The following is a 10,970-nucleotide window of genomic DNA, read 5'->3' on the forward strand; positions in this document are numbered from 1 at the left end:
TTCAAAGAGTTATCTGGCACCTAAAATGAGCAATTGTTTATGCTATGTTCTTTACATAAATTTCGTGACAGGATTAATATTGTTATGGTATATATTAGGTTTTGGAAAACAATCCCTCATTGCCATCCAGTTGGAAGAACTCTTCACTGACTCTCCAGTGGGTTTTTAAGGTTGTAATTCATGCAAGGGATTGCCCATCTTTCTCTTACAGAGACACTGGTGGTTTCAAATCATCAGAGGTTTGACTTTTGCATTTAGCAGTGCAATACTTTAGTTTTCATTAAGGTCTTTTAATGGGAAAATACCTATCTAGTAGTCTATCTTCTGTCACCTTTATATGCTAGGTGAATAGAAACTTAATCTATGATTAAAAAATAACCGAATGCTTCACTCTCCTCAACCCTATCTAATCAATTTTGTTTACTTGAAAGTCACAATTTTCTAAAGGAGATACAATATTCATTCAGCTTGTTAGCCCAAATTTATATTAAACATGAACTCATTGTTGAGTTGAAATTGACTCTTAGTTGACCTTCAGTCAGTTTTCTTGGGCTGCCAGTTGCATGGGAGGAGGTAGCCCGTCTGTCTCTCAATATGCCACAGGTTTGTCAGAAGCACCAGAGAGGTGCCACAATGCAGCACAGCTCCTTACAGACTAGGCGAGGAGGGTCCCTGAATATAGAATACGGACCCGAATAATTAATGCTAGATGCTTCTTATGAGCATTGACAAGAGTACGTTACCTTGTAGATGTATTATTTTAAGGTAATGCATCACTTTTTGAATCTGAAAACACTCCTTTCTTTTTTTAAAAGCACAATTAAGAGTTAATTGTTTTATGTCTAAAATGAATAGACAAAGAAAGAAGACACAGGCTTCTTATAATCATATTCACCATGTGAATAAACAATCAATCCATTAAATTATAAATTACATTTAAACAAGCCCCAAACAATTTGGTTAATATTGATGTAACGCTAATGACTTCCTTAGAAAGATCAGGCCATATGGTTGCTCCCTCAATTCTTCATGTTCTAGAAAGATGCATGAAAAGTCTTCTTGGATAAATTAGAACTGTTGTTGTTGTTGTTGTTATGTGCCATCAAGATGCCTGTGACTCATAGCGGCCCTGTGTACAACAGCTCTGAACCCTCTTGTATCCTGAGCCAACCTTATTGTCTCTGACACTCCTACCTCCATAACCCCAGCTAAAATAATCAATAGCCTGAAGCCTTCAAATTTTTCACAAAATCATTATGCAATTTTAACCTCCAAATTTACTTTTTGACTTTGAAAGAATTCTTTAAAAGCTGCTGTCTAAATTTTCAAGTGTGAACAAAAGCTTGAAAAATAATACATCGCCATTATTATTATTAGTCTAATGATTGTTATTGTCATATGCCAACTAATACATAGCTGCCCCTCCAGCAAATTTTTAGAGCCTGTAAATAAATAGCAATGGAGGAGATTGCTCATCTTTCTCCTGCTTAGGAACTGGTGTATCAAGACCACAGGCCTTTGGGTTGGCAACACAACTCCTTACAATTAAGCCACTCGTTATTGTAGTTGTTGCTGTCAGATGCCATCAAGTATGAGCCTATGCACAACAGATCTGAACTGTGTTGGATCTTCTTCCATCTCCACAATCTCTGAAACACTCAAGCCCATTGCTCCAGTGACCCACCTAGTTTAGGGTCTTCCTCTTCCTCCTGAAATCCCAAATATTTATTACTTATTTTTGTGCTATTTGTAAATAATTAACAATATATGCTGTTTACACTAGGATAATAAGATAATCAAAGATTATTGTCCTTTAAGCACAGTAGATACTTCTTGATAATTTTACCTTCCCAGAAGGATAATTCATATGATATTAGCCTTTGGTGCAGATAGGCAAGTTTAAGAATAACAATTTCCCTTATTTAGTATTTTTTTTATTGTAGAAATTAAAGTTTCATGCTAATATCACTAAAGCTCAGACAACAAAGCAAAGAATAAAGTTAATTGTTCTACCATTACTGACCTTGAAGCTGTCCATTTCTTTGTTTTACTCCCTAACTTTCTTTACTTTTGCTTCATATAATCACTGTATAGGGAAAATGTGACTCACACATATGCTTTGTGAAAGACTGGATGCAAGAACGTGGCTATCCAGAAATCACAGGGCATATCTTCACATTTTGGCAAATCTGCTGCAGAAGTCTTCTTTAGAGTGTTAAGAACTGAAAATGCTACTATAAAAAGTAAGGTGCAATTGACTTAAGCCATAGTGTTTTCTCACTCCAGTGAAAGCAAATTTTGTCTGGTCATTCAGTGTATTTTCAGAAATTGCAAACTGCATGAAGGAGACCGTTGATCTTTCTCTGGAGGAACCACTGGAAGACTCAAACCGCCGGAGATGTGTCACCTTTCAGTTATTAAATGCAGTGACTATGCAACCAGAGCACAGTAGCCTTACATGCGTGTGAAAGCAGACCAATGGATAATGACGACTGAAGAAGAACTGATTCATTTGAATTGTGATGCTGTATCATAGATTTTGAGAGGAACAAACAAATATGACTTGAAAGTACAGTCAAAATATTTTTTAGATGTGTGAATGGTCAGATTTCTTACCAAGTACTTTCTTTGCACATGTAATGAATTAGAAGGGATCAGTCCCTGGAGAAGCACATGTAGAGTTGGTCAAGCCAAGGGCCAGCAAAAAGAGGAAGACCCTCAATTAGAGGGTTGACACAATGACTTTAATATGGGCTCAAACACAACCAGAGTTGTGAAGATGGCACAGAATTATGTTGTGCTGCCTTCTTTAGTATACAGAGTCATCAGGAATCAGAACAAACTCAACAGCATTTAAGAACAGCAAGCAAATCAACTGTGTCTCCTTCGCACAGCTTGATGTGTGACTTGAACAGCTTGATAAGATTATAAAGTGAGATGGAGTTAAATAACGAGATGAAAATAGCAAGAGAGTTTGTTTTCTTTGTTCGCTCTTAATGAGCCAGTGTCAAAATGGCTAAGTGCTCAAGCGCTAACTGCAATGGAAGTAGTTCCAACCCACCAGCTGCTCTGTAGAAGGAGGTGGCACTTTGCTTCTGTAAAGATTTGCAGCTTTGGAAACCTGCTTGGCAGTCCTCCAGGTATTCTACAGTCTCTAAGAATCCAGACCCACTCAAGGGCGGTCAGTGGGGTTTTCTTCTCTTTTGTACAATTCTTTCCTTCTAAAACTGGTGTTTCTATTTTCAATATACCTCAATACACATTTGACAATAAACATACATATGAAAATTAATAAGAATTAAAATTACCTTAGATGGTGCTTTGAAATAAAATTCTACTAGTTAAATATGGTTCATAACAATGAATCAATATTACAATATTACTTGGCTACTTCTTATTCTGTAGAATAAAAGAACCAGTGAATTTATGTGTAATAATGAAAATATATACCATTTGGGCTCTTAAGAAAAAACCTACTGAAAGCTTCCACATCCAAAATCCATAAAAAAGAGTATCGACAACACCACTCTATCACATGACTCTCAAGCTAATGATCTGGCTCCTTCCATGGAATACATTTTTTTTCTGTTAAGAGTTGGGAAACAGGTTATTATTGTAATGCTAAAGAATTAGAAATGTGTACCATAACCTTTCCTTAGAGTGTAAAAAAAAAAGAAAGGCTTATCATGCCAACCAAAGAAAATTTCATTTATTGGGAGAAAAATTGTCAGTAATATTACAGGACAAACCTTCCTGTCTTAAAAATTCCAGCCCTTCATTTTTGATATAGTAGGAGTAATGACAAACTCTTTCAGCCTTGGATTCAAAGGCAAAGTGAGGCTTGACTGGCATCATATTTCTTGGGACTTAGCCATAGTACTAACTTTAGAAAAAGTCTGAAACCAGGTCTTTAAACGATCATTTCTTTGTCTTGTTTTTTTCCCCCCTATTCCATTATTTAATCCACTCAAAGTCATAATGTAGGTAATCTCCAAGTGTTAGTAAAAGCTCCTTGAGAATTTGTTACTAATCTCCACATAATTAATATAAAATTCAAAAGAGAATAATCACCACAGCTAGAATAAAAGATCCACCAAGAATGGAGATCATGTTGGCCTTTTCCTTCTCTTCCTCTTTCTGGCATAGAACAGAGGAAAACAAATGGTGGGATCACTATACTTACTGAAAGAGCGTATGACTCTACTTGGTTATATAGTCAACTTCTGAAAACGTTTATGATACACTTTTTATTTCAGTCTGAAAGTCTCTACAACACATCTACCAACAGTGAATAAACTATCTAAAGTATTTGTTTTTCAGTTGTTGGTATTAAACAGGTTTTAAACTAGTGGTAATGTTAGTAATTTTTCCTGCAAGGTCCAACTATGTTCTGAGTAAATATAGGGTTTGGAGAAGGAATATTCCACTATTTTATGGGATTGTTTCCTTAAATACATAAGGATTGGATCATAGTTTGAGCGTTTAGAGTTATCTTCCTCCTTTTATCTTCTGAATAAACAAATGTCATGAATAAGAAGAAGGAGGAGGAAGATGTGGAGGAGAAAAAAGGGAAAGAAGAAAGAAAGAAAAAATTGGGGGGCAGGGGAAATGAAGAAATTAAAAAGATAAAAAGGAATCTGCTTCCATGTAAACTAAGCTCCTCTCCTTTTGGCCCATTCACCAGGCTTTCAGACATCTGAAAATTTATCTTCTGAGGGAATTGCTCTGGAATTCGTAGGCCAAATTTTTCTAAGAGATAATTAATCAGAGCTTGGGATGTTAGGCTAAAGATAAATGCTACAAGAAGCTAGCAAATATTTCAGTGATGTTTTGTTAGAAATATTTCCTTTGAGATCTTCTGAATAATGTAAACACTTGGAAGATGTCAAAAACAAAACTAACACCCAGAGATTTAGGGCATATTTTGTTACTTGAAAGACAAATTTTTCTTCTAAGATGTTACTTGTTTTGCTTCTGATAGCAGCATACTTTACACTTTAGTAATGTTGGAACTGAACTCTGTTATCTGAGTTAAGTCAAGAACAGAGAGATTCTTCAGATTCTGTTGGTATCTAATGATTCTTTAAAGCAAATCACTGAAGCCTCTTCCTGCAATTAGACAACATAAAACATTGTTTTGTTTCATATTTCATTTCATAGATGGGGAAGCATGATGTCCAGAAAGATAAAATGTAATTTGTCCAAGATTGCCAATGGATGGATCCTGCAATTAAAGAGGAAAGCTTCCTCACCTCACCTCAATGCTTCTTTTTCAAATTGTGATGTGAGAGAAGGTTTACAAAGCATATTGGCTTATTACTCAGTAATTCATATACATTTTGGGTTAGACCATTAATTACATTAATTATCATACGCACAATGTCCAATTATGCTCTTGTTGTACATTGTCTTTCGTTGTACCCATCTGAATAATTATCCATTAGCTATTTATTAATTTTTATTTCCTTATCCTACCAAGAATCTTGGTGTCTATCCAATCTCTTTCAATTCTTCTATTTCCTTTGCTTCTCATTATATGTGGCACTTTCTCTTGTCTTTGAATTACAGAGATTCAAACTGAAAATGCTAAAAACAAAGACCCTTATAGCATCCTTTTTTCAAGAACAAAACAAACCAGGGAGGCAAAGACTCTGGGGACCACTCACCCAGATCAGAACACTGGACTACTCGGAGATGACATTGGCAGCGGAAAGGACACACGGGTCCCATAAGCTCATATTCAGTAATCTCAGGAACTTTCTCTTCAGGAGCTAACCCAGAAGCCTCTTCGTCTAGCATAAAGTCAAATAAGCCTTTCTGTTGAAATGGTCCTGCCCAGGAAACTTGAGCAAGCAGGAAAAAGATGAGAGTTGCCTTCATGGTTTATCTCATTTATTTTCACAGCCAGGGAATCTAGGAAAGAAGTAAAACATTTATGAAGAATGATGCTACATGCCCCATAGGAGAATGAGTATAGAGAAAAAGAAAAAGAAAACAAAACATGTTTTCATTTATTATTAGGAAGCAGAACAATAAAAGTACTTTTGAAAGGGGATGCAGTACACTAGAAACATAATGGCTCAGCTATAACTTATGAAGCAAACTTGGATTGTTATTGAATTCTAATTGTCATCATGGCTCTGAATTCTAACAATATATTTTTATATCATTTGTGAAACTGTCATGATAGTAACAACGGTGGACTTGGGATGCTTATTTAACAGAAATTATGCCACAGAAACCAAGTTCTTTCTATACACATGGCATAGCCCAGCTTCTGCTTCAAGAAATATCTCTGGAAACCAAGATCAATTCTCCAAACTTCAAAAATCAAATTCTCTTTAATGTTAACTGATCATAATTACATAGGGTAGAGTACAATCATGCCTCAGAAGGAAGTTTTCTAAGGCTATAAACCTTTGTGAAAGTACAGTGCTACATCGTTCTTCCTAGAAAACTGGTAGGTTTCAATTGTGAACCATTCTGTTAGCAGGTAGGTGTTTTAACCATCTCATCAGCAAGGCCCCTATCACATATCCCCATCTCATTGCAGTAATCTGGGTACAGGCCTTTCTCGTAATTCCCTGAATTATCAGAGTTTCCAACTAACAACTAATTCAGTTGTAAATGTTCCATCTTCTCTACTTCATCTTCCACTTTGCTGCCTAGTAGTAAGTTTTTAAAAATCAATTTCATCTTACTAATAATATCTTCTATTAAAAACATTTGATTGCCTTCCCATGGCATTCTTATAACAGTCAATCTCCCTAGGTTACATGTAACCATTCAGAGTTTGGTGCCAAGTTGAATTTCTATGCACTTTCTCTTTTTCTCAGCACTCTCAAACTCCATCCTAACCCTGATAGCCAACACTAATTGCTATAACAAACACATACCTTTTAAAGTGTGATAGAGAATAAGATACCTAACAAGTCTTTTTGTTTTTATTCCTCCACTTACCCAGGTGAAGAGGTTGCTCTCTTCCTCTTCTGTGTTCCCAAAGTATGTTGCTCTTACCTCTTAAAGAACTTATCACATAATTTTGTAATTTGTTTTTGCGTGCTTGGTCTGTCCCCCCAGTAGGAAATGTACTCATCCAGGGCGTGTCTTATTATTTTTTGTTCTGTATCCGGACCTTGCATAACATCTTGCACATAAGTAACTCAACTGAACATCAATTTATTAATAATATAATTTATTAAATTTATTCCAAAACAACCAATAAATAAAATATACACACTCCTCCCACCCCAAGAAACCTCCACAAAACATTCTTTTTGCAAAATCTAAATCTTCAGAAAAAATATAGTAAGTGAATAGGAAACCTTAACAACCTGATTTAAAACAAGATTAAATTGTTAAAATGATTGACTTGTTTCTCCACAATTTAAATAAGGAGAAAAGAATATCTGAGACAATTATAGTTTATTATCATATGATTTATATGGTTTTACTTATTGGGCTATTTTGTAAAGAGGAAGCAAACCTAAACACTTGGATTTATATATCCATATTATGTAATGGATCAAGTAATATGCATTCCTTTACAAACTTATAATTCTACATTGTTGAGGTGATGTTGATATCACCAACTAAAGTAAATGTTTTATTTTCTTAATAATCCTTCATAAGAAAAAAAAATTGAGCCTGTAAAGAAGAAGCAGGCTATTTTTAAGATGATCTACTTTTAAATTCTTTTCAAACTGTTCTAAGTATCAAAACATACTATAGGCATGAATTGCCTTTGGTTTCTTCTGTATTTTTGATAATACACTTAAGTGATTCTACACTAAATCTGCACATTTGTAATAATAATTAAATCCAAGTTTTAAATCACTATCCAATGTCTTATAAAATGTAAAAAAAAAAAATTAAAAAAATAAATCTAGCCTAATCTTAATGTGTCTGAACCATTTTGCTCAGACCCACTGGAGATAAATATTGGTCCATTTTTTAATGTTTTGTTCTTTGTTTATAATTATTACAGAGTACAGGTTGATGGTTTTATAAAGTACCTTGCATATCATTGCTCAGACTAGTACTTTAAACTGAATATCAAGTTCTCTCAGGATCCAATCCTCGGCCCCCCTCCTCCTCCATGACTGCATTGCCCTTTAAGAGGAGAGCCTATTGTTTTGGCCTGGCAGGATTTACATGGATTTGATCTAAGGGAATGGTTTTCTGTCTGTTCCACATTAAAATGCAATATTTATGGTTTACCACAAGTTTGCTGGCTTTGCATATTTAATATATTATAATTTTAGAAGGAAAAATGAAGCAAAGTAATAACAGATTTAACAAACAGCAACAGGAGTTAAAACAGAGTAGAAAATGCCTGATTGGTCCCTAACAACCCAAGAAAAGAAATACTAAGCATTAGCCTAGGGGGATATTATTATTTATATGTATTTTCTCTCAATAAAATATTGCAAATTCTCTGCACACAAAGGCAGCTAAAAGCTTCAGTTACTTCTTTTACAACCACTTTCATTTAAGAGGGTGTGCCCGTGTGTGTGTGTGTGTGTGTGTGTGTGTGTGGCAGAGATTTCAACTCAAATACCCTGGGGAAGAATAATAACTTGTCTAGAAACTTTATACAAATTCCTGTACGAAATAACTTCCTTGCAATTAGTGTCATGATGACTTGAAATCTCATAATATTGCAATTAATGTGCACATCTCATCATCATAATTTCTTTAATCTTTTCCTTCCCTCCTTAATATGTCAGAAAACAACTATACGACCACTCAGCTGCAGCTGTTTATAAAGAAACCAAGGTGTCTTTTTTAAAAAAAATGCATACTTTAAAAAAATTCCATTAAACTGCTTTAAATATTCTTTAACCTTAACTCCTTCCAAACCCTAATTGCTAGTATAATACTGCTACTTCACTAAATGAAGTTGACCATAGTTTATATATTATTTCAATAAGAATAATTTATAGCTCCTAAAACGACATCAGCCCTTTAAATTAACTTCATCATTGATATCAACATTTATAAGAAGTCATTTATGGTTTTGGTGTGAATTTTTATTTTTGGTATATAACCAAATATGAAAATGACAAGAAAATGAAAAATATCTCAGTACAGGGTAAAAGAAAAGCAAAAAAACCCAGAATTAATATTTTAAAAAACCCAGAATTAATGAAGATATTAGGAACAGGAGTAGCATTTATTCATAAATTGGGACTGCTATAGGAGGCATTTAATTCCTTTTTTTCTTGGCAAAACAGCAAGAGGGGGTAAAAAGCCACAGGTATTTACATACTGGGAGCCCACTTATTCAGTGGTCATCCAGCAACCCTGCCTTGAAATTAGAAAGAAAAATAACCCACATCCTCATTTCATGCATCTTTTAATAAAACTTCATTTGCATTAAAAATGCTGACATTGTTGCTTCTCTTTAGATTTGTGGAATTATTCTGCTTTCTGTAAGAATAGCTTAGTTAGGGTCTTAGTATTCAGTGAGGTTCCTAAAATTCATTCCCATATCTCTTGTGATAGTTTCTGTTTGTTTTTTTTCTAGGTATACAGAAACACACCTTAGATCTAACACTGCTAATCCTAACAATTCCCATCTCTGAGGTGTTAAAGGTTATAAAAAAATACACAAAAATTCAGGAAGGAAAGGAATCACTACACAAATAATCAAGCTATGAATAGTTTGCTAGTCTAGAGTTTTTCTGTTAATATTTTCTCAAGATTTAAACAGTTCATTAATATAAATCCAAAACGTATCAATGTAGATAGTCATGGTGTCCTGTTACAGTTTTTTAATAAATAGCCTTACAAGAACAGAAACAGGGGGGAAATAAAACAATGCAGTTATTTTACACAATATTAGCTTGTTTTCAAGAAAAAACTATTTAAAAAAAAATGCTACATAAAAATCATTGATAGTTTAGTACCATATTCTTTCCCCCTCCCAAATCATACTTTTTTTACTCCCAACTCAAACGTAGTTTTATTAGTCTGTAGCAGAGTTCAGGACAATTATTGAAAATCATACCTTTTAATCCGGGGATTTGCCACAGGAGCCCTCAAAGCTGAGATGTAATTACACTAAATATTCAGCCCAGGCAAAAGAGTTTGCAGGTGTGGAAAGGAGGAGGGGGTTAGGTGCTGCTCTGTGACTGTCACTGGGTTGAAAACCTCCTGCTTCTACTCCATAGCACACTGAAAAAAAAAAAAAGGTTTCCCTCAGTGAACACAATCCGGCTGACACCCACATTAGATCATATGGTAATGATATGTCTCTTGTACCGAAGCCAGAAACTTTATCGGTCTACCCCTTCTCCCCCTTTTTGCTTTATTCCTTTTGCATCTGTTTAAGATTCTAAACTGCTTATGTAGTGAAGTGGAGTGACTTGCCTTAAAATGTGTCACATTCTTTTGATTCATTTCCCTAAAAACAGTGTAACTAAAAGGTTTGTTTCCCCACCCCCAATCCACTCCACCCTCCACTCTTTCTTGCCTTGTTCCTTAAGAAACACGTATCATACTTCCCAAAAAGCAAATTTTCTTCCTAGGATGTTATATGTCCAGCAAATAGAATGAAACTCATCATGTAGTTGTTTAAAATGTGTTTTACAAAAGGAAATGAGTACCCTTCTGTGAAAATGCTCATTTGGATTCTTAACTTGCTTTGGGATATTTTTTTTTTTTAACAAATCAGAGAACTGAGCCCCAACAGAGATTTTCCGTCTATATTTCTACTATTTTTCTAAAGTGTTCTGGAACAAAGCCATGATTTTATATGAAAAGCATGTCACATATTATTTTTGTTACTCATAGTTTAAAACCTCTTTTATTGCCCTCTGTGTTTTTTTCTTTGCCTTTTGTTGCTGTTTTTGTTTTATTGTTGTTTTAAATAAAATACACAGATATAAGAAGCTTACACAATTAAATTGAACCTGTATTTGTAACATTTACTTTTCCTTTACTTATGCGCAATCTAGAATTTTAAA

At 34.5% G+C, this 10,970-nt stretch overlaps 1 protein-coding gene across 4 annotated transcripts in view; it reads right to left on the reverse strand.

Moving 5' to 3' along the window:
- The window catches only part of DCN (decorin), a 60,618-nt gene extending 50,216 nt beyond the window's left edge, over positions 1 to 10,402 (reverse strand). For 3 of the 4 annotated variants that reach the window (XM_006889512.1, XM_006889511.1, XM_006889513.1), the window contains exon 1: positions 5,667 to 5,880. In XM_006889512.1, the coding sequence (XP_006889574.1) occupies positions 5,667 to 5,880 (214 nt within the window). Of the gene's footprint in view, positions 1 to 5,666; positions 5,914 to 10,012 lie in introns of those variants that run through there. The other variant, XM_006889510.1, reaches the window with a different exon arrangement.
- Positions 10,403 to 10,970: the final 568 nt, after the last annotated feature.

The sequence above is a fragment of the Elephantulus edwardii genome, unplaced genomic scaffold (genome assembly GCF_000299155.1).
Source record: "Elephantulus edwardii isolate Elephantulus edwardi_28Jun2011 unplaced genomic scaffold, EleEdw1.0 scaffold00078, whole genome shotgun sequence".
Classification (NCBI taxonomy): Eukaryota; Metazoa; Chordata; class Mammalia; order Macroscelidea; family Macroscelididae; genus Elephantulus; species Elephantulus edwardii.